Genomic DNA, 25,266 nt, shown 5'->3' with positions numbered 1-25,266 from the left:
AAGATGGAGAAGGAAGGACAAATTGTAGAGCTTTTCATGGCATAGACTCAACAATACGTAGTGTTTTTGAGGATGTGGACAGTTGAGGAAAAAGAAAGCTGTCTGGATAGATTCCCAAGATTTTGACCAGGGCACCCGGTAGGCAGTAGCTCTGTTTAATAATCCTATGAGACAGGTATTTTTATTCTCGTGTGTGTGTATATACATGAAACTAAGATCCATTGTAGGAAAATAATTTCATGACAACATAGTTATTTTCCACTGTACTTCCAAATTCATTCCCTGAATAGATTTTTGTTATTGATTATGTTGTTAGAAATTAAATTTTGGGTTATGTGTCATAGAAGAAACAAAAGAGACTCGGCAAAAAAAGTATGTGCAGGAGACAGGGGAAATATGCTGTTGTGTATCCTCTTTCTCTCTCCTTTTCATCTAAAAGAAAATGCACGTGAGGCATGTGAGATGAGTTGGAATGAATCAAAGGAAAAAGTAATTGTTATTTAATGACAAATAAAATTAAGTACTAGTACAAGAAAACACTATCTGGGTTAGGAGTCATGGGATTTGGGTTTGTATTCAAATTTAGCAAGGCAGTCCTGTCATTCTAGCCTCGGTTCTCAATCTGTTCAATGAAGATAACAACTACCTGTCTAATGTGTTTCTCAAACTGAAGATGAAAAGCAAATGAGGTAAAATGTATGTAAGCCAATTTGTAAAAGTTGAAAATGCTCCATAAATATCAGATTTGAGGATTTCATCTCTCCTGCCCTACCTCCAGTACAAATAGCGTACCACAGATACTTCTCTTAGACACATTGAGTCTTATAAGAGCCAGGACCAAAGAACATTCCCTGGCCAGCTCAACAAAATACTACTATAACCAATAACAGACCATTAGAACAGTTTTGTTTAAAAAACCTCATTGTGATAACATGATTGTCTTGAGATTTTACCTATAACATACAGCACTCAGTGCTATGAAATTGTTTTGCTTTTAATATTTGCCTGGGCACCTTGTAGAGAATGATCCAACCTTATGGAACACTGAGCTTCATAGCTCTGAAAAAGAATATGTGTCTATATGATTAATATCCATCATAAAAGCTACCTGGAAAAAAATGAGATAGAACTTCATGCTGGCCCAAAGAAAGAAACCAAATTGATTACACTACTTTGCAGGGACAACATAATTATAAAAAAGTTTATTTTGTAAATCAAATAACTTACTGTAGAAGATAGCCAAAACAAGAATTTTTTTCCTCAAACTACAATTTGATAAATTGATGATTTAGTATATAAATGTGACTGTATTTTTCTCTACCTACTGAAAGTAATGTTCTTTGCTCAGTCAGATATATCTAAGTATAATGTCTCCCATCTCCACTTTAGGGCCTAGGGTTCTTAGTTACCTGAAATCTGAATTTGACCTGTTGCTTCTGACTCCAGAATGCCGTTATATTGGCCCTTCTTTATCCTTCTCAAGGATGTAACCCAGACATTTTGAGTATCCAACTTTTCTTACTTACGAGGATTGTAAACAAACACATATTTTAGAAAAGAAAACCATCACTCTTACAGTTCAGACATTTTTGTGTACAATTGTAATTTCTACTCATGATTTAAATGTAAAAAGGCTTCAAAAATGATGTGAGAAGGACAGAATAGTTGTTGCGAAGAAGCATAACAAACTTTGCTGAGGAAAGTGGTTAGAGAAATTGGATGAAAATGATAATTGTGTTGTATTATGAAAAACAAAGGAAAGCTATTTCAAAAAAAGGAATCTATATGACACTGTCAGCTGTTGCAAAAAGTTCAAGTAAGATGGGGAAATATTTATTGGGAAATTGGAGGTAATTATTTAGTGAAGCAGTTGACATAGACACTTAATTTCATTGGGTCCTTTAGTGAATGCCATAGATGAATAGTTGTGTAAATTAGGTTCATTTATTCACTAAAATATAATACAATCACTAAAAATCATGCTTTTAAAGAAAAGTTTAGGGATCCCTGGGTGGCGCAGCGGTTTGGCGCCTGCCTTTGGCCCGGGGCGCGATCCTGGAGACCCGGGATCGAATCCCACGTCTGGCTCCCGGTGCATGGAGCCTGCTTCTCCCTCTGCCTGTGTCTCTGCTTCTCTCTCTCTCACTGTGTGCCTGTCATAAATAAATAAAATTTAAAAAAAAAAAAAAAAAAAAAAAAAAAGAAAAGTTTATAAAATTGAGCACTGTCCATGATATAATTATAAGTGAAAAAAATACAAAATTCTATAAGCAATCTAATTCCAACATTAAAAACAACACATACAACTGGTTTAGAAATAAGACTCGGAGGGAATATGCCAAGATGCCAATGATACAGCCACCTGGTGGTATGACAGCTCATATTTTGTTGTTTTGCTTTGTATTCATCTTTATACTAAAATTATAAAACTTTCCTATATTTATATTAATTTTATAATAAACATATGAATCAAAAGGTGAATATGGCTGAGGAAACAGACTATTCTTTTAAGGAACTTGAATGAAAATGGGAAAGATTGATCAAGGGAAGATTTTGCCATGAAAATATTTTATTTTTACTGGCTGGTTGGGTAGGGATTTTTTTTAATTTAATAAGGTAAATTGAAACATGTTTATAGATTATCAGGAAAGGGATTAGTTGTGAGAGTAAAGTTACAGATTTATCAGATGGAGAGTAGGTGATACAGTGAAATCCCAGAGGAGAAAGAAGAAAAAATAGTCAAGAGATAAAAGGTGGGACATTCTTCAGAATAAGAAAGGACAAATTCCCTTCTGAAATTTCAGGCATAGTGTAAGTGTCCTTGTGGAGAATGCTGACCTTTTGATATAGGAGTGAAAAGCTGGGGCATCACACCTTGTTTCTCTAATCTTCTCTGTGGTTGTCTACAAGGATAGTAAATGCTCATCTATAAGACAGGTGCTGTGATACAGATGCAGGAGGTGAAGGAGGTTGTGAAAGGTTTAGATAAGTTACCAAAGGGAGTAGGAAGAGAAATACTTCAAGGTCATGTCAGAGGATTCCTAATAAAGCTGAAGGTCTCCTCTAATGTTGAGAAGCATAAATTTACTGTCATGACAATGCTCGTGGGTCTGAGCTTTTCTCAGAATTTTTTTTAGCATTCTGATGCTCATGTAACAGATATTGGCAGATGACTGGATTGACTCTAGGTTGAAATTTCATAGAAAAAAAAGAATGAAAGGGTGAATGAATTTGTATATAGATGAGGCTGGCGAGAGAGAATAGTTGAAGTGATTGACCATGGGGTCTAAGTTTGAGAAGTTGCACCAGGGGAGACAGACAAAGGATTTGGGTAGGAACATTATACATTTCAGTTAGAATTCCAAAGGGGAAGTCTTGGATCCAAGATGTAGCTCTGGAAGTAGATTGTTGAAAATTGAGTGTAAAACAGTTATAGTTTACTTAAACCTACTCACAGGCAGTGACTGCTGAATTTTCAGGAATACTCAAGTTAGTTGTTGAACATAGCCATCCTTGAAGCCAGAAGTATTGAGAATACTAATATCATGGAAACTGGCAAATGCTAAAAATCAAGGCATTTTTCTTTTGAAGACATGACTTAGCATACCATGGAGTGTAAAGGTTGCTTGGAGTCAAGAAGATTAAAGAACTTTTTTTGAAAAAAAAAAAAAATCCCCTTGGGTATGGAAAACACCATGGGTAGATCAAGGGTTGGAAAGGAAGGAAACTCCATGAATTGGGGCTCAATACCTTAACTTTAAAGAAAAGTCTTTAGAAAACTTATCTAGTGAATTATGTTAGAACATAAATATACAAATTATTAGTAAACAAATTATTAGTAAAATTCATATTTAGTTCATTTTTTAAAACATGTATACCCTCTTTGCCTCAGCCAGTGTTGGGCAAAAATAAATAAGCTAATATTTCTTTGTCATTATATATGTAAAATATATATATATTATTAAAATATATATTATTAAAATATATATATATATATATATATATATATTTGTCCACTTGTTCATTCAATATGGATTCATGCAATTCCTCATGTAAGGCACCATGGCAGATAGCGGAGGGATTGAAAGATACGTGTTGACCTCTACTCTCTGAAATTTATGTTCTTTTTTATATAAAAAGATTTTCTTTATTTATTCATGAGAGACACAGAGAGAGAGGCAGAGACATAGGCAGAGGGATAAGCAGGTTCCCTGGGGAAGCCCAATGCAGGACTCGATCCCATGACCCCAGGATCACAACCTAAGCCAATGGTAGATGTTCAATCACTGAGCCACCTATGTGCCCCTGAAATTTATGTTCTGATGGGATGATCAAATAACCATATGTAGCAATAACCAAAACTCACTCCCAAAATATGATTAGTGTCAAAGGAGGTTATACTTATAAATTTGCTTTGAGATTGAAAAGAAACAAGTGATTGATTCTTTTCAGGGGCTCATGAAAGTTTGACAAAAGAAATAGGGCTTTAAGGGATGAGTAGTATTTTCCAAGGTCCAGGAAATAGTATGGAAACTACCTTATATCTGGAAAGACATTTGAGTAAAGTCAAAATAAGATACAAAGTAAGTCCAAAGTGTGTGGAAGGTAGCCTGCCTACTGAGTAGGGCAAATAAAATAAAAGATGTTAGTATAAGAAGAATCTGTGCTCTATTGGGTTGATATTGGATTGTTAAGGGCCTTTAAACCCTACTAAGATGTTTGGACATCATTCATGAAGTGTAGAGTATAATCTGATAGAATCTTTGATTTAGAAAGAAAACTCTGTATAGGAAATGTTGCAGAGAGAAAAGAGAGAATATGTATCAGACACAGTTCAGTTGTTTTAATAGAAACCAATAGAAACTTTAAGGAGAAAGGGATTCAGCACAGGGGATTAGGTACTTATAATATCACTTGAAGGACTGGAGGAAGATTCTCATGTAATAATTCTCAAAATATCACAGTGAAACTGATTTGAACCTATAAGCTTACTTACAGTCAGGAAGATGAGGAATCAGAAGTCTGCTTCAACTGCTAACGCAGCTATCTTTTTGAAATCACAAAGCTGATGACCAGAGAACGGGAAATGAATGTTTCCAGGACTTGACTTAGCAGCAGGAAGAAACAGAGAAGCAGAAAGTGGGCCTCAATCTCTTTTCTGCTTTCCAAATGTAGCAGCATACATGCATCTAAGAGGCAGAAACTAAGGTAACTGCATAAACCTATCTGCAAAGGAGTTTGGCAAATATGGTGCTTAGTTTTACAGTCTCAGACTATAGGTAGCCACACTGAAGAAAGGAGGAGTTAGTAAACCAGTTCTGTTTTGAGCACAGGTGGTCTAGATGGAAATTAGTGATAGGGTTGATAATGCTAGTCTTGACAGGGCAAAGTGGGACAGGGGCTTAGAGAAAATGAAGTTGATGTGGCAAAGGAGAAAATGGATGTGGGAAACATTTTAGAAGAGATTGTTTCTTTTATGACTTGACAAATGATTAGTTCTGGGAAGAGATAGATCTAGGTTTTATGCTTCCTAGACCTTATATAATTCAATGAGACTTTTTTTTTTAAAGATTTTATTTATTTGGGCAGCCCTGGTGGCACAGCAGTTTGGCACCGCCTGCAGCCTGGGGTGTGATCCTGGAGACAGGGAATCGAGTCCCGCATCGGGCTCCCTGCATGGAGCCTGCTTCTCCCTCTGCCTGTGTCTCTGCCTCTTTCTCTCTGTGTGTCTATGAATAAATAAATAAAATCTTAAAAAAAAAATTTTTTTTTTTATTTAACAGAGGGGGAAAAAAAAGCACAAACGAGGGAGTAGGAGAAAGGGAAACAGACTCCCCGCTGAGCAGGGTGCAATGAGGGGCTTGACCTGAAGCTTGGGGCTTGATCCCAGGACCTTGGGATTATGACCTGAGCTGAAAGCAGATGCTTAACCAACTGAGCCATTCAGGGGCCCCTGATGAGACTTTTATTAAGAAGAATGCAAATTATCAATAAAAAGTAATATTCATTTTTAAATTATTTTTTAAAGATTTTATTTATTTATTTAGAGACAGAGAGAGAGGGGCAGAGACATAGGCAGAGGGAGAAGCAGGCTCCATGCAGGGAGCCCAATGTGGGACTTGATCTCGGGTCTCCAGGATCACGCCCTTGGCTGAAGGTGACGCTATCTCTGAGCCACCTGGGTTGCCCATAATATTCATTTCTAATAAAAAATGAATCCCAATGAATTTTAAGTTACTATGACACCAAAAACATTACAAATTTCACAAAAGCAATATAATATTTTCATTAATTAGCTTCCTGATACATCTCTTTAAAAGTTTTTCTAGAGTTTTTGTCTGCAGGTTCATTGATCATTTCTTCATATAGTGAAAATCCTGAAATATATTTTTTTATTGAAGAAAAGTAATCCAGTCTTTAGAAGAATTGATCAAACTTTTTTTTTAGTTGATCAAACTTTTTAATTTGATATTTTAGAGAAGTTTCTATTAACTTCACAATTCATTGATAATGCCACACATTTTAATGACTTCCATCAAGTTTCAGAAAACATTTATTATGTTTCTTTCATATGCGATGTCAAAACAAAAATTGCACCCAGGAGAGTTAAACAGGCAATGAAAACTTAATTTGAGGGTGCACCTGGGTGGTTCAGTGGTTGCCAAAGCATTTGTGTTTGGCTCAGCTCCTGATCCCAGAGTTCTGGGATTGGGTCCCTGCATAGGCCTCCCCACAGGAAGCGAGCTTCTCCTTTTTCCTCTATCTCTGGGCAGCCGGGGTGGCTCAGCGGTTTAGCGCCGCCTTCAGCCCAGGGCCTGATCCTGGAGACCGAGGATCGAGTCCCAAGTCCCACGTCGGACTCCCTGCACGGAGCCTGCTTCTCCCTCTGCCTGTGTCTCTGCCTCTCTCTCTCTGTGTTTCTCATGAATAAATAAATAAAATCTTAAAAAAAAAAAAAAAGCTGAGGATATTAAGGGGAAGGTTAATCAGTAGCATGTGACCAGCACATTAACTGATCGTTGGGTATGCAAATATCTTTTTCTGTGATGAGGCTGTCTGTGTTTACTACTTGACACATACCAAATTAGTCTCCTACTCTCCCCACAGGGGCTGGGACAAGCCTGTCTCTTTGATAGCTCCCAAATACTTAAGGAAGACATTCCTGGGTTGTAAAGGAACCTGGCAAGAGGCTTTTTAAAAGATTTACATTTCAAAAAAAGATTTACATTTCAAAGGGACAGAGAATGAATAAGTTTTTTAGAGAGAATGCTCTAAAAATTAAAAAAAAAAAAGATCAGGGTCTAGAGTCAGGGAGAAACCTGTTTAAAGTTTAGTCAAACTGAGAGAAATGTTGAGGCTCTCTTGGTCACTGGATGGTATCATCTCATGGCTTTTCCAGCTTGCCTATGAAGTGGCTCCTTAAGTACTCTTTTAATTGATCACATTTATTAGTTTGTCTCTGATACCATCATTGTAGTGAATTTTATTATTTTATGATACCTGCTGATATCAGTATTAATCTCAACTCCACAAGAAATGTAAACATATTTCCAATATGTTCCCATGATTAAAGTTTCAAAAAATATCGAAGTAGGCTATGTATTATTTCTTTTTGAAATGCTCTGTTCTTTTTAATGAATTACTACTTTTGATGATACTATCTAGAAAAGAAATTCTTACAATTAGGTAGTCCAAGTCAGAATATTTTTAATCCTATTTTTACAAAGTTTACGAAAACCTGAGATCATGTGAACACATAGCTAGGGCTCCTCCTGGGGAAGCTGAAGCATCATCATCAGCTTCGAATTAAATCACTCCCTGCTTCTGGAGTTGAGATACTGAGAAACAAAGAAACGGAAGAGAGAAGTCAAGAGTGCAGCGGTTTTTACATCCCTTCCTAATAAGAGCTTTCCCTTTTACAGTTCCCAGGATCCCGGGGCAATATGTTGACATTTCTTGTTGATTTGAATCCACTTGTGGAGTAGCAACTGCCTACCTCTACTCAAAATCTCCCCTGTGCCCTTGGGCCAAAACCAACCCACTAGTTGGTTTTGTATGGGTCCAGGACATGAGAATGGTTTTCACATTTTAAATGATTAAAAAATATCAAAAGAAGACTATGATTTTTACGACACATGAAAATTACAAGAATTTCAAATTTCACTGTTCAGTGGGCACCTGGGTGGCCCAGTTGGTTAAGTGCCTGCCTTGGGCTGAGGTCATGATCCTAGGACCTGACATGAGTCCCTAGAGCTCTCTGCTCAGTGGGGATCCTCCTCCCTCTCTCTTTGCTCCTCCTCCCTCTTATGCACACATGCTCTCTCTCTTTTAGATAAATAAAATCTTTAAAAAATTCCCTTATCCAATAAACACAATTTTATTGGGGAATAACCATTCCCATTTGTATATATATTGTCTATGGGAGCTACTGTGCTTCAGTGGTGGAGTTTAATGGTTGTGACAGGACAGGTGACAGGCTGAAAATATTTACTATCTGGCTCTTTACAGTTTTGTGACCCCTGGTCTAGAGTTATTCTTATCAACTAATTAAACCTAAGTTTTTGATAACTGATAGCAGTTGGTATTATGATTGATGTGGCCTGCTACCAAATACTAGGTATGTGTAGACCTTACCTGACATGGAGAGCTGAGTGACATAGTGGTTTCAGATGTTGTGGACATGCCCCCTCAGGAGAATCATTTTTTAATCACCCACTCTTTTGTTATTCTTCAAATCACATGCAGGAAATAGGCCTCCTCAGCTCTGGCAAAGGCAATCTCACTCTAGTTAAATAGAAATACGATAAAAAAAAATTAAATTTCAAGCTGTCCTGCTGTTTAAAGAATCTCTATGAAAATTCAATCAGTAGCACACTTTTAATTTCACATCATCTGATAGTGTCTGGGATTTAGCGACAACAAGCCTGGTGGTATTCTCCACAGTGTTCTGTGTTCCTTGAATGTAAATTTTCCAGCTGGGTGCTGAAGACTTAGATGGGAAGCCCACATGTGTGATCCCTATCAGTCAAAATTCTGTTTGGCTGCATGAAACAAACTAAACAAACTTAAGTAAATAATATTTTTTTCCCCCATGTAACTCAAGTCCAAAGGTAATAAGGAATTCGGAGCTAGTGTAGCTGCTAAGGATTGTAATTTTTTGAAAGGGGTAGGCAGACAATGCTAAGGGGAGGGGGGATGGCTCCCAACTCCCTGCTCCACTGGGTATAATTGCTTGTTTAGCTTTTCATCTGGGAGTCACAGGACTGTTTTACCTTCTTTTGTCTGATCTGAATTTCAGGTGGGAGAAAGGAGAAAAACACAGAGCAGATAGAGAAAGCCTGACAAAGAATGATAGGTGTTATATACAATTATATACAATGGTGTTTGCCAAAGTCTCTTTTAGAATCTTTTCAAATAATAATTCATTCATAAATCGTTTTCTGAGTCCATCCCCTTTATAAACTCTATATATCTCACTAGCCTAAATCATACTGCATGGCCATTCCTAGAGAAAAAAGGTTTGGGAAGGTAGGTATTTCATAATGGACACATTTGTCTCATAAGGTTCTATTAATAAGGAAGAATGGGAAAATGGATATCAAGTAGAGAACCAGAACAGTCAGTCCCGGTGTATAAGAAGACCAGTGATTTAGGCATTAGCATGGATGACTAGGGTCATGGCAGCTGTCTTGATGATTTGTACCAATCACAGAGGTCAGATGAAGCATCCCAAGACATGAACATGTTAACTTTTACAATCATTGAATGATTAACTTTGCCATGGCCTAAACTGATGATGGTAGTAGCTCTTAAATTTTTCTGCTTCGATTGAGAGCTACTGATCCAGGTGGTTGCAGGATGGGCGTTAATAAAAGGACAGAATAGTTCACCTTCTTTCCCTAGGAAAGAACGGTGAAGTGTGGGAAAGAAAAAAAATCTAAGACCTTCAACTCATCTGTATTTTTCAATAGCTTTACTGGAGAGTCTTCTCTGCCTAGCAAGATGGCAAGCATGTTGAAGGCAAGGTACATTTCTTGGGCTCTGTTGTTGCCCCTGCAGGGCTTTAACACAAAGGTAATATCAAGCTTTATTGTATGACATATAAACCTGAAAAAAGCAGTTTATTCAGAAAATTGGAGTTTCAACTTAGGAACAATTCATCAACTCCTGTTAATATTCAGCTCACTTCATCAAAATCAGTGACTTCAAGGGATGAGTTATAACTCCATAAATCCACCTTATTCATGAAAGTATTAGGAAAAGGTTACTTTGGCCAATATCTTCCAAAGTGCATTTTGTTATTTACAGAATAGTAATGCAGGCAGAGAGACCTTTACTGTTGCTTACTTCCACTTCCCTATCTTTTTTTTCACTTTTGATTAGACTCCAAATGGAGGATTGTCTACCTATAAAGTTTGTGTGACTTGGATGTTTTCATCTTATCTAATTTATTTACTTTATTAATCAACACAACTTCATCCTTATAAGCAAACTTATTCTTGTCTTTACATCTTATGAAGAGGTCAGCCCAACACTGGTACAACCTCAGAGGAAAGCATCAATTTTTTTTGGTTTGATATTTTATACTTTTTTAAAAACACTGAATCATGAACAACATTAAAGGTGATGGATATTTTCAGAGTATGAAGTTTGTACTTGTTACCAAAAGGAAAATGCTTTTTGAAATTGTTCTTGATGAGAACAATAGCAATTCCCACTTGCTTAGGTAGAAGAAATTTAAAAAACAATACTTTATTTCTGGGGAAGTACTGTGGTGTGTGGGGATAGGAAGAGGGGTAGGTCACATTTTTTCTTGCCGACTCATATTGTTGTGAATTAGTATAGTGGAAATTCAGTTTTCTGGACTCTTTCCGCACTCCACAACTTTCTGGATATTTTCTTATTTCTCACAGAGAGGCCCTGTGGCTTGTTGTGAAAAGCCTGGATTTGATGTCCGAGAGATCTGCATTTAAATCATTGTTATGTCACATACTAGCTCTATCATCTTAGATAATCATTGACATCTTTGAACCTTCTTTCTATAAAATGAGGACAATAACTCAAAGATTTGTTGTGAAGATACATTTAGAATGGCCATTTATTTCCATTGTCCTATTTTGTGCTGTTTATACAGAGGGAAAAATTCATAAAACTACTGGACCAGTTGCATAACTCTTTAAGGATTGACCTGTCAAAGTATAGGGTATGTACAAAATTATCTGCCTGAAGGTAAAATATGTTTGTCTGAGATGCTTTCCTGTCATATTGTAGAAAATCATCCTGTGTGTAATGGAAAAGTAAAAATACTGATCTTGGGAACTCAGGTTCTGTCACACTGGAAGAAGTCCCCTAAGTAAGCAAGCTGATGCCCCTTGTTCAGGGACCTTGCCCCAAATAAGCCTACAATAGTAACATATGTCTGTGTGTGTGTGTGTGTGTGTGTGTGTGTGTGTGTGTGTGTGAGTGTAGCTTTAATTTTATAATTATAATGACTATCAGATTGAGTCACAATAAACTAATCCATGAAGTAGACATGTGACAGAGTCCTCATTCTGAAAGCTCACCCCTTGTTACTGAGACATCCTGCGGGATATTTCCCCAGCTTTTAAGATACCCACTTGGACTCACTGCTTAATTCACTCTTTCTAAGTCAGTACGATGTGATCTTTTGTAGCTGTCCAAACTTGTTGTCAACTCTTCTGTACTTCACCTCCAGGTGAAATACACACACACACACAAATATATTCATATATATTGTGTTTGTAAATACACATATGATTTTAGTTACAAAAAATCTTAGTTACAAACCATTTAAAGTTTTATTTACAAAAGAATCTGTAGCAATAACTGTTGCATTCTTTAGCAATTTATTCTAAACATCATTCCATACCTGCACATATGTATATTTTCTGCATTCATGTTTTATTTCATTTTGATGGATATCTGAATTTCATATTTCTGTAAATTATGATACCACGTTTTGTCAAATTCATCCTTCCTGTTGGAACTGGGGCCAACACTGGTAGAAGGTAACTGCTACACGGGCAATGAGAAAGGTATATGAGATCCAAAAGGGCCTGGAAGCCACCTCATTTGTCATCATTTGGATACCTTAACTCTATGTGAGTTCATGAATATCTAAAAGTTACCTATGGTTTTTCTGATTGCTCTTTAAAAAGTCAATTTGAAAACACGTAAAAATGAGAAATTTCTCAATGTTAAAATTATTCCTTAGATCAAACATTTTCATAATTATATCTTCCCTTTACTTCAAAATTCTGAACATTTTTATTTTTTATATCACATTTCCACCAAATCTCACCAACAGACTTTTTTTTAAATCCATAGTACTTCCAGGAGAAACTCTGCAGTGTAGTCTTATTTTTCTTTAAACTTTTAAAAGTTTCTTTGTAACTAGAAGTAAATGTAGCACATGTAAAAGTTCCCAAAGCTTTACTTTTGGAAAAAATTACCCATCTTGAGAAAATTATAAAAAAAAAATTTCCAAATACATGTTGTCCCCTCCACTTTTAGCTGCAAAACTACTATATGAACAAAGTTGAATAATAACTATGCACGAATGATATTATTTTGTATATTTTTATTACACTGTGGAAATAAATAGAAGGATATGGCTTTCTAAGACTAAAGATAATTTTTCCAATTGTTTACTTTTTATAATGTTTTATGATAAAATATTTTAAGAATGCTATAGGGATATTTTTGTAGTTTTACATAGTTCACTTCCCATTTTCTTTCCCAGATGGTTAGTCTTAGTTTATTTTCCCATTACAAGTTTAAGGCTGATAATTTACCCATTTTCTATTTCTTAATTAACCAGGAAAACTTTCCTGCCAGCAATGCTGAAAGACTGCAAGACCTGAAATCAACTGTTGACCTGCTAACAAGTATCACCTTTTTTAGGATGAAGGTACCTCATTTTATTTGTCGCTATCCTGGTGTGTCATAACACACTCATTCCCCATTAAAGTCATCTCTTGATCGCTACCATTCAACCCTAGCAATTATGCTGTGATTCCTTTTGCAGTGCTAAATCATGTGTTGAAAAGGGATTATCCTAAACACCTAAAATATTCTGATATGTTTGGCTCAAATGTAGTTTTAAATTAAATCCATCTTACATAAACATAGCACTTACTAAAAAAAAAAGTCCCTAAGAATGCTAAATGGAAATGAGTTTACTTCTTATTTTAGTTTAACTCAGATGTCTTGCTGACTTTTTCATCCCAAGAGAGTAGCTGATTCTTTTAAGTTTGCCCCAGTTGTGGCAACTCTAATTTTCAGCCCTGGAACTGTCTTTATAGGAATAGATTAGATTGCTTAAACTATTAGTATAACTAACTATTATCTACCAAACTGTGCAGGCATTTCTTTTTAGATAGATCTACTCTGCTGTAACAGCAAGCTCTCTGCAATCATAATTTGGCTAGCGGGACAATTCATGTAAAGTGTCTCCTAAAACTACCTGTCAGACTATGGGCTAAAAACAATTTGCTCTTTGAAAGAAAATTTTATGATGTTTATTCAGAAAATTTTTGTACAGAAAAAAATAAAATTTTCAGTTGCCCATGGTTGTTTTCCCTAGAAGCACTAAAAATGGTACTATATGAGAGAGAGAGAGAGAGAGAGAGAGAGAGAGAGAGAAAACAAAACCATACTGTATCAGCAATCGTTTAGATTTTTTAAAGTTCAAATAAAATTCATTTGGCTTCAAATCACAGCCACATTGAGTGACTGGGATAAATGGAATTTATGTCCATTCTGGTATCTTGGCAGCAGTTGTTGGAACAGTGTGCAGAGAATGATTGTTAGCCTCCAACCAGGCTCAGAGGGAAAAGTTACTTTATTGACAGGTGATACCTGCCATCCACATGAAGTGGGGAAATGGGAGTGAGGGTAAGGGGTGCCTTTATAAGTGCCACATATCTGCCATTCTTCAGTCATCAGTCTTGTAGTGTTAAGAAAGTCTCAAACTTCTAGCACATCCTCCACCCTCCTCACTACCAGCTGAGTACCTTGCTTCCTATTGCACTGAAAAAACAAAAACCGAAAACCAAAACCAAAAACACAAAACAAAACAGGAGCAAAGTCTGGAGAGCTTCCTCAAGCTCAGACTACATGCTCCTGCTACCCACCCCGACGTATCTACTTACCTGCATCTGTGTCCATATACTCTTCCTTGTTTTTTATTACTATTGATTAGCTGTCTATTCTCCTAGAAAAGGCCACCAATTCCACCTGTGCAATTGATTTCATCCCCTCCTAAGTACTAAAACTCTGTTGCATCAGTCCTCCCCACTCTCTTCAATGATGGACTCTACTTTCTTCTCCAGCTACTATACCCTAATCCCTCTTTTCCTTCTTTTTTTTTTTTTTTGACATTTTATGTATTTATTTGTGTGTGTGTGAGAGAGAGAGAGAGAGAGAGAGAGAGAGAGAGCACAAGCAGGGAGGAGGGACAAAGGAAGAAGGAGAAGCCAACTCCCCACTTAGCAGAATGCCCAATCTGAGACTCAATCCCAGGACTCTGGGATCATGACCTTGGCCAAAGGCAGATGCTTCGCCAACTGAACCACCCAGGTGTCCCCTCTTTTCCTTTAATACCAAAGCCCCTCAAAATCATCCTCTTCATGTTTTCTTCCCAATTTCTATTCTCTCAGTATCTTTTGAACAAGTTTCTCCTCCCATTTTTTTTTTCTTTTCCCATTACAGACAGTAAAATCCATTCCTTTGTTGTACAGATCTGTTAGTTTTGGCAAATGTGTAGTTGTGTAACCACCACTACAGCCAGCATATAAAACAGTGCCATAGTTCTCCAGAATTCCCTATTGCTGCCCCTTTACACTCAAACCTTTGCCCACAGTGTTTGGTGACCACTGATCTGTTGTCGTCTCCCTATAGTTTTGCCTTTTCCTTTTTTTAAAAAAATATTTTATTTAAATTCAGTTTGCCAACATAGAGTATAACACCCCATGCTCATCTCATCAAGTTAGTTTTGCCTTTTCCAAAATATCATGTAGGGCAAGCCCTGGTGGCTCAGTGGTTTAGCACCACCTTCGATCCGGGGCCTGATCCTGGAGACCTGGGATCGAGTCCCATGTTGGGCTCCCTGCATGGAGCCTGCTTCTCCCTCTGCCTGTGTCTCTGCTCCTCTCTCTGTGTGTCTCTCATGAATAAATAAAATCTATTAAAAAAATCATGTAAATGAAATAATTGCTTTATAGCATGACACATGAGCTAATCATCCATCTTGTTGAGTGTATCAACTGTTTATTCCTTTTTGTTGCTGGGTAATAATTCTCGGTTATGTATACACAACAGGCGTTTGAATTGTCCCTTAGCTGGGGTTATAAACAATACTGTTACAAATATTTACATACATATTATTAGTGTAAACATAAGCTTTTACTTGCCTTGAAGGGAAGTTCCTGGATCATTTGATAAATGTATGATTAACTTTACAAGTAATGGCAAATTATTTTTTCAAAGCAGTTGCACAGTTTTGTATTCCTAGCAGCAATGCACAAGAGTTCTAATTGCTCTACATCATCTGGTGAAACTCTTGATATTTTCTGTGGTTGAAATTATTATTACTATTTTTTAGCCTTTCTAATAGTGAAATATCCTATTATGGTCTTAATTTTATTTCTCAATTAATAGTGATCATCCTTTTTTAAAAAAGATTTTATTTATTCATTCATGAGAGACAGAGAGAGAGAGGCAGAGACATAAGCAGAGGGAGAAGCAGGCTCCCCATAAAGAACCCAATAAGGGACTCGATTCCAAAATCCTAGGATCACGCCCTGGGTAAGACAGACACTTAACTGTTGAACCACCCAGGCGTCCCATGATCATCCTTTCTTGGACTGATTTGCCATCTGAATTTCTTTAATGAATAATCTGTTGGAATGTTTTGCTCATTTTTATGTGTTTTGGATTTATTTTTTTGCTTTTTTTTTTGTTTTTGTTTGTTTTTGTTTTTGAGCATTAAGAGTTCTTTGGGGCACCCGGCTGATTCAGTTGGAAGGGCATGTGACTCCATCTTGGTGCCATGAATTCAAGCCCCATGTTTTACAGATTACTAAAAATAATGTTTTAAGACTTTAGAAATAGACTGTAAAAATAACTATTCTTTAAGCTAATCATTTCTACGTTTATATCTCTATATATAGTCTGGATACAAGATTTTCATCAGATACTTTATTTGTTAGCATTTTCTCCCTATCTGCTTTGTCTTTTAATTTTCAAATAGTACATTTGTATAGCAAAAGTGCATAATTTTGTTGTTTACTTTGTCAGTTTTTTTATTTGTAGATGGTGCTTCTGGCTAAATGAAGGTCACAAAGAGATTTTCCTGTGTTTCTTCTAAAAGTTTTATTTTATCTTATATGTTTAGTCCTGTGTTTTGAGAGGTTTTGTTGTTTTTTGTTTTTTAGTGTGGTATGAGGTATGGGTCAAAGATAAATTTTTTCCTTTGATTATCCTTTATTCATTGAATTAACTTTGCATCATTTTAAAAATAAATCACTTGTCCATATTTGAGTCTATTTCTGGACTGCATACTGTTCAGTTGTCTATACTTTCACCATTAACATACTCCCTTGATTACTATAACCTTATAGCAAATCTTTTTTTTAAGGATTTTTATTAAGACTTTATTTATTCATGAGTGACAGACAGAGAGAGAGAGAGAGGCAGAGACACAGACAGAGAGAAGCAGGCTCCATGCAGGGAGCCCGAAGTGAGTCTCGATCCCCGGTCTCCAGGATCAAGCCCTGGGCTGATGTGGCGCTAAACCGCTGAGCCACCGGGCTGCCCACTTATAGCAAATCTTAAAATTAGATCTTAAAATCTTAAAATCAGATACAGCAGATCTTAAGAACATCCTTCTTTTTCAGAAATGTTTAGGTGTTATTAGTTCCTGCTGGGATGTTGATTGGGATTGGATTAAATCTAAAGATTCATCTGGAGAGAACTGAAATTTTAACAATATTAATCTTCAAAATCACCTGGAATGTTGAACTCACTCCAGTCAAACTTTTACTCCATCATTTTTCCAAGAATGATCTTATCAAAATAGCCAATGACCATTGTTTGTGAATTCTAGTGGTCACCTATCAATCCTTATCCTATAATGTTCAGTATCAATATATTTCATCAATCAGGAGACCCTTTCTTCCCTGGATTTCCCAGACACCATTGTTTAGTTTTTCCTTCTTTAAGCTAATCATTTCTACATTTTTATCTCTAGCCCCGGACACCTGCATGAGTCTAGACTCATATCCAAATGTCTACTTGAAATCTACTTCTATGCATAGCCACCTGATCAATCTCAACTGACCTGAAACTGAGTTACCAGTTTCCTGTGCACAGCTTTGCTCATCTCAATTGACCTACCTCCACTGTACCAGTTACTTAGGCTGACACCATGGGGTCCTAACCGTTCTCTTTTTTTCACATCATCCAATCTGTCAGCAGATTCTGTTCGCTCTTCCTTCTCAAATTAGACATAATATGATTTCTTTTAACAGCCCCTAGCTTACTTAACAACATAGAGCAAGCACTATATTGACTGAATTATTGTGCTATTCTCATCACTGGTCTTTCTACTTTTTTCATAGCCCACCTTAAGTAGCTGAAGGGAAGCTTTCAAAAGATAGTTCAGTTAGATCACTTTGCTCTTCTGCTGAAACAGTCCAGTTCCTTCCCACCTTAATCAAAGCTAAGGTTTGTAAAATAGTCTAGATATAGATAGTTTCCCTGGTTCCATCCTCTTACTTCTCTGAATTCACCTACTATTCTCTGTGTTCATTTTATTCCACTGAAACACTTTCCATCCCTTCCTCTCTGCTTTACTTTTCTTTTTAGTGTGCATCATCAATGTAATATATTTTACTGATTTATTTTGTTATAAACTAGAATTTAGGTCCATGAGGAAAGGGATTTTTTATTTCTTTTATTCACTGCAATATAATAATGGTCAGACATACAGTAGATGATAAATAATTGTTGAATTATTAAATAGTATGAGTGGATGAATAATGTTGTAATTGGTCACTCTCAGTGTTTCTATTTGAATATTTACAACTATGATGATTTTCACTGAGTTGTCAAATCAAGAAGATAAAGTAAGTATTTATACACTTAAAACATTGCTAAGACCACAATTTCCCTGAACATAGAAAAATCAACCAAAAACATTTATTGAGGTTGTTTAAGTTATTTATACTGGATTGCAAAATTCTCTTTTTGAATTTAAGAAAATAATTTGTTTGTCAGGTTCTGGAGCTGCAAAGCCCCCCAAAGGCCAGCATGGTGGTGAAGGACTGTGTTAGAGCGTGCCTGGATTCTACATACAAGTATATTTTTGACAATTGTCATGAACTCTATTCCCAGCTGATAGATCCGGTAAGAAAAGATACATTCTCCTTTCTGTTTCTAATGTCTGTTTCTTTAAGTTTAGAATGACACTAAATGGTAAAATATGTCCAATGAATTTCACATTAAATGTGGGATTTGAGAATTCCCAATATCTTTTCTTCACATATGAACATCACTTTCATTTACATGAAACAATTCAGTCCTTAAAATAACTTTGTGTGGTAAAGGTAGATACTGTTGTGTTTTTTTTTTTCTTTTGGGTTTTTTTTGGTTTTTTTGTTACATTTTTCAGATGAGTGAGTTTCAGAACAATAAGTGATTTGCTAAAAGTCTCAAAGTGATCAACTGGCAGATTTGGGACTGTTCAGAATTTAGGATTCCAACTTGACTCTTATGTTCTTCCCCTAACTCATGACTGACTCCCTTCTCGTTTTGTCTCATTAACATGGTAGATGGGGAAATATTTGTGTAACAGGATGGTAAAATCATTATATGTAAAAATTTATTATTAAGGAATATTTCAAAAATGCAGGAGAAAATACAGAAAACAAACCAAATATACATGCAATTACCACCCAGATCACCCAATGTTAACATTTAGTAATATTTGTTCTGTTATTTACTGTTAAAGGCATTAAATGTTACAAAGTGGCATTTCCCTTTGTGCTTTTTCCAAATGCAATTTTCCTCCATCCTCTTCCCTCAAAGATAAACACTGAGAGCGGTCCATTTGAACATATTTTCATATATGCTCAATGAACACTACAGTTTTATTTTCTGTGAATTGCCTATTAAACCTCTGCTGATTTTTCTATGGGCTTGTCTTTTATTTACTAATTTGTAAACAAATTCTAAATTATGTTCTGGACACTAATCCTTTGTTGGTCATGTGATTTCATAAACATTACTTCCCTCTTTATGTGTAATATGTCTTTTTGTTGCATTGAAGTTTTCTAATATATGCTATGATTTATGTGTTGCCATCATTCCTGTAAAACTGGTGTTTGGGGATGGCTCTTTAATATGTATCTATTGCCTATCCACTTTCCTGAAGAAAGCAGTCACTCTACTTGATGCTGAAAACTGCACAATTGCCTCTGGAACTTCTTGGTTACTTGAGTGGGGCAGATTCTAGATAATATATATTAGATGAAAGCAAATTGGATTCTTTAAAGTTAGGTTTCAAGCTGGGCTTCCTACAGTAGTAAAACTTTCTAAAAAAAAAAAAAAAAAAAAAAACTTTCTGACTTCCTTAGCCTAATAGGAGAAAAAAAAAATCAAAGCTGGGGTTTATCATTGTATAAAAAAATAATGTATAACCACATAATTGCTTTATAACGTTAGCTTATTATTCCTGCTAGATGTGCTCATGTTTAGAAACTTAGTTCTCTTAGATTCCCAATGATTAAATTATCTCTCAACTTTGCTCTTCTATTGGGTGGCTTTCTAATTGCTTCCTATTGTCTTTTCTCTATCTTCCTCTTATAAGGCTCTTCAACTCTTTTACATTTCAACATCATTGTCTTTATTTTAGCCTAAAGGTAAAATTGAAACTTGCAGTTATACTAGATATGTTATCCACACATAACTTCATAATCAATCTTACCAAACCTTACCAGCTCCAGTTTCTTAATCCTTGTAACTCCAAACCCACTGTCCCTCTCATGAACCCTAAATTCTGTTATTTTCATGAATTGGTCATCTTTTTATATTCATGTATTTATTTGTCCTGTTCTATATGCCTAAAATCTTCTCCCATTCTCTGCCTTCATCAAAATTCAGCTTAAATATGACCTATGGTTCTACTAATTCACACCCAGTGAATGAACCAAATCACCAGAATGGCATACCTTATTTAACTACTACTAATAATTGATAAATAACATAAACAGTTTTATTTTTACAAGAGACATAGAAATATGGGCAGGTCCCAGAAAGGAAGCATTCCCTTAACAAAAAGTAAATGAAGTGTCACATCAAAATGAATCTAGCATAGCTTAATATTTCCTGATTTGGCTTTAAAAAGAAAGATATTTATATAGTTTGCCAACCAGTTAGTTTTATTTTTACATAGAGAGATCTATACACATTATATAAGAAATCTTGTCAACATGGGAAAATGGAATATTTGGAGGTAAGCTTTCCATCTAAGAAAAAGACTTTTCCGTAAACATTGTTATTCTTTGAAGTTCTAATGGAAGCACCTATTGGATCTGATTAATTTAGAACACTAATATTCTAAAGCCCTTCTGAACCCATCTCACAAGTTTTAATGGTAAAGGTACATCTCCCATCAGTGGACTGCAGTGCTCTCCTCCTGGGAGTTCAAGACCTTTTACCTCATACCACATGTCTAAATTGTCCTCAAGTTCTGATAACTTTATCTTCAAAACTAAATACCTTATCTTCACAATATATCAGGATTCTAACCACTTTTTAGCAGCCCCGTGCTTCCATCCTGAGCTGAGTCCCCACCATTGCTCATTTGGGTTACTATATAATTTCTTTGTAGAGATAATGCTTACACCCTACCATCCAAGTCTAGTCGCAGTAGAGCAGCAAGAAGAATCCCTTTTAAAAAAATAAGTCAGTTCATGTCCCTCTGTTGCATAGAATGTTCTAAGTCCCTTCTTTTCAATCAAAATCAAGTCCTCACAGCTGCCTCTAAGATGCAGAATTGGCCCATATTATACCTTCCACTCCACTTACTCTTACTTTGTCCTTTGCACATATCATTGTGTAAATGGAAAGCCAAATAAGAATTTACCCACAGGAACAATGTGAATGCCTGGATCATAGTACGTGCTCAAAAAAGAATGTGTTGAGTGAATTGAATACATGAATAACAATACTTTTTCTCAAACAGTACAATAATAATTTATAGGTATTTTTGGCCTCTTACAAGAGAGAGAAAGGAGTGCTCTATTCTGTAGTAGACACTCAAGTGATTGCCTAAAGCCTCTTGGAGTTGTGGGGGTTCATGACACAGGGCCCTGGATGGTGAGATATGAGAGAAATTGATGACTGCCATATCCAGTCCCTGTGCTTGAAAACATCCCACAATATCCTCCAGCTCTCTCTCTCCTTTGCTACAGTAATCTGAAAGTACACACATTTTAGATGGTATAGCTACCAGGTAGGGGAGGGCTATCCAGCCAGCTTTACTTTGGATATTTAAGAAATAATCCATTACTGCATTAACTCATTGAGATTTGAAGATTATTTGTTACCAAAGCATAACTTAGCTTTTTTGACTAATAGACTTTTGAATCAGTTTCCAACCTGCCACCTAAACTATCTATTTAAAATATATCCATGTTTTTGTGACTGTCCTATTTATGAATCTATAATCTCCATTCACTTATGGGATTAAATCCAAATGGTTTGCCATTTATCCAAAGGCCCTCCAGGATCTGAGCTCTGTCTTTCCTTAATGCAACCTCATTTCCACCTCATGTTTTTTTATTCAACTCTCTAAACTCCATGATGACTTAGTCTGTTGTCTTTACCTACCTAGAGTTGTTTAACCTCCCCAAAACCCCTTCATGGCTAACTAGCTTGTTTGGCTGAAAGTTTTTAGAGCCTCTGCTAGGTAAATTACATGTTCCTGTTCTCTGCTTTCATCATATCCTGGCATGTTCGCACCAGTGTACTTACCAGGCTGAATTTAGTATGCACAAAATAATGTAATACCTGTTTGGCCTGTCTTCCCCACTAGGCTATGAATTTCATCTTTGTAGCTCCAGTATTCAAGGCTGTGCCTGACAAAGAGTAGGGTTGATAATTAATTTTAAAAAAAACTTTATAAAAGCAGCGTTATGTTAGTTAGCTATGTATAGACTCTTTTGGTGATTCCGCTTCAAAAACTATGGTCAAGAACATGGTCTCTGATGTCAGAACTATTGAGTTAAAATCCTAGCTTTCTTGATTATTATTTTTTTGTAGCCTTAGATGCACCACTGAGCCTCTTCATGCCTTAGTTTCTTCATCAAGACATATTTTTAATATTCATACTACTTTTATCTGAGTTCTCTTTAGAAGAAATAATGCCTAAAACCAAAAAAAAAAAAAAAAAAGGAAAAAAAAACAAGAATTTCAGGATTGTTAGACATAGTATAATCCTGATTATTTAAATGTGGAAGCACACTTTCTTTCTCTAAAGAGGTTTTGGATAACCAGATGAAAATAATGCTTGGAATAAAAATGGAAAATAGATTTAAGGGAAAAGTCAAAGTAGCTACAGTTAGAAGAACAAGATAGAAGTGCGCTCTCCAGAGGCTGGTTGCACACTCAAGGAATAGGCTTCACCTTGGCTGAATCACTGAGTTTTGTTGTCATTCAGCTTAGCCTAAGAACTCAAATATGGCATTGTAGGCATAGATGATTTATCTCTTACATAAAGATACATGAGATAATCTATAAATTCGCCCAGTGTTCTAAATATATTTCTTTCAGTTTAAGAATCTTCTCATAAGCTTTTTATTAGCTTTTTGAGTAGTTTTCTAAATTAGCTGTTTGTATCTTGTGCCTATTTTTTAAATAGAATTTTTGTGTTTTTCTGGTTAATATTCTGGAGTTTCTTAGTCCTTTGTCAGCTTTTGACATTGCAAAGTTTTTTTTGTAATCTGTGATCTTTATCTTTGTCACAGTGTACACTTACAAGAAAGTCTCAATTTTAATATACTTAAGTGGATATTTTTCTATTTAAATTTGAAAGTTGGAGTTTTAAAATGTTCTACCCATCCCACAAATACAGGACCTCCTTATGTGGACTTTAATAAATGGGTGTTTTCTTGCTTGGTAATATGATTATTAAAATCATTGAGTTAATTTTCCCTGCTGTTGTTTCATGATCCTAAGGCAGCTTTCAGATTACAGATTGTCTTTTATATAGATGTTCTTCCAGGAAAGGATAAGCCAAGAATTCTCAAGTCTGAAAAAAACATTGTGAAATCTGTTTGAAATGTTTGTATTTTATTGAAAAAAAAAAACCCTATCATTTTTCCCTCTGAAGTGAGCTTAGACTTACATTAGTGCCTAATATATAATAGTACTGAATGAATAGCTACCTACCTAGCTAGGTACCTACCTTCCACTTACTACCTACTTTCCTATTTTTGAAAAAAATCACATAGAGATGGTCTCCAGCTTATGATGGTTCAACTTACGATTTCTTGACTTTACAATGATGTGAAAGTGACAGGCATTCAGTAGAAACTGTACTTGAAATTTTGAATTTTGATCTTTTCCTGAACTAGCAATATGTGATATGATCCTCTCTCATGATGCTGGGCAGTGGCAGTGAGCCACAGCAATTTCACCCACACGATCACAAGGGTAAACAGCTGATTGAACTATTCTGTACCCATACAACCATTCTATTTTTCACTTTCAGTACATTATTCAATAAATTTCATGAGACATTGAATACTTTATTATAAAATCTTCATGTTAGATGCTTTTGCCTAATTGTATGCTAATGTGAGTGTTCTGAGTATATTTAAGGTAGGCTATGCTAAGCTGAGACATATGGTTGGTTAGGTGTGTTAAATGAATTTTTACTTATATATTCAGTTTATGATGGGTTTATTGGGACATAATCCCATCATAAATGTATGAAAATATGTATATATGATTCGAGTTCCTTTGTTTCTCTCCCAAATCAAAGTACCCTGCCTCTTGCTTCTGAGGCATCTCTGTTATAAATTTGACACTAGCTTTCTGATACATTTTTCTGTACAATTAATATATATGTCTATTATCCATTTTGTGGTACCATCAGTCTCTCATATGGTACAATTGTATGGTTACATGTGCTAACTCCAGAACTAGACCGCCTAAACGTTATTTGGTAAGAATTCTATAATTTTTAAAGCTCAATATTACTTTCTGAGAACTATCTATTCTGATACATTTAGAAACAGTCTTATTTTTTTACAGCTACCTAGCATATAAATGTACAATGTACATATTAATTTTAGTGTTTCACTCTTATAAACAATAGTGCAATGACTATTTCTGTGATGAAAATTACATTTGTAACTTGCAGTCTGTGGTCTTAAAGAACAGGAACATGCTCTTTTTTTTTTTTTTTTAAGATTTTATTTATTTATTCATGAGAGACACAGAGAGATAGAGAGGCAGAGACACAGGCAGAGGGAGAAGCAGGCTCCATGCAGGGAGCCCATCGTGGGACTCAATCCTGGATCTCCATGATCACGCCCTGGGCTGAAGGCGGCACTAAACCACTGAGCCACCCGGGCTGCCCAAGGAACATGCCCTTCTTTACTTGACCAGTTTTACTAAGAAAATGTAAACTTCATTGTAAGACATCTGGCACTATGTGGTCAAAAGGAGTCTCTTTTTTCATGTATTAAAATTTCCTTTTATTTGTCTGATTTCCATAGTACACTGAGTTTATGGAGAACAAAAAAATCTGTCTTATTTAGTATTGAATCTACAGCACATAACACTATGTGTTACACAGAGTAGCAGAAATCAACAAAAACTTGTTTATTTGATAGACCGTGTATACAAAAACAATTGTTTGTATGTATGCAGCATGTAATAAGTATCCTCCTATTTATTTAAAAGTTTTGACCAAGTTATCTTCTGAAAACTCCTTGGGACAGAGAATACCCTCCAAGAATACTTTAAACTGGCAACTTACATGAACTTAAAGGTATCAAATTTCAAAAAGTCTAGCGTTGAGCTCTAAGTATATACTTTTCTAATTAGTTTCACCAAAGAAGTTGCTTTAGTTATGTTTTTTTAGTTTTGTTGTGTTGCTTTTGTTTTTGCCCTAACCAATTCTAAATAACTCAGTAATAAATGGCAAGTTAAAAATAAAATATAACTTTGAAA

General features: G+C 35.7%; 1 protein-coding gene across 1 annotated transcript in view; it reads left to right on the top strand.

Annotated features, from left to right (window-relative positions):
* UNC13C (unc-13 homolog C) overlaps positions 1-25,266 on the top strand; it is a 586,599-nt gene that overhangs the window by 314,411 nt on the left and 246,922 nt on the right. The window contains exons 18-20 of the mRNA XM_041745721.1: positions 11,135-11,203; positions 12,842-12,931; positions 18,301-18,429. Coding sequence (XP_041601655.1) covers positions 11,135-11,203; positions 12,842-12,931; positions 18,301-18,429 — 288 coding nt within the window. The remainder of the gene's footprint in view (positions 1-11,134; positions 11,204-12,841; positions 12,932-18,300; positions 18,430-25,266) is intronic.

The sequence above is a fragment of the Vulpes lagopus genome, chromosome 2 (assembly GCF_018345385.1).
Source record: "Vulpes lagopus strain Blue_001 chromosome 2, ASM1834538v1, whole genome shotgun sequence".
Lineage (NCBI taxonomy): Eukaryota > Metazoa > Chordata > Mammalia > Carnivora > Canidae > Vulpes > Vulpes lagopus.
The sequence above is the reverse complement of the archived record's forward strand: the minus strand, read 5'-3'. Positions and strand labels throughout refer to the sequence as shown.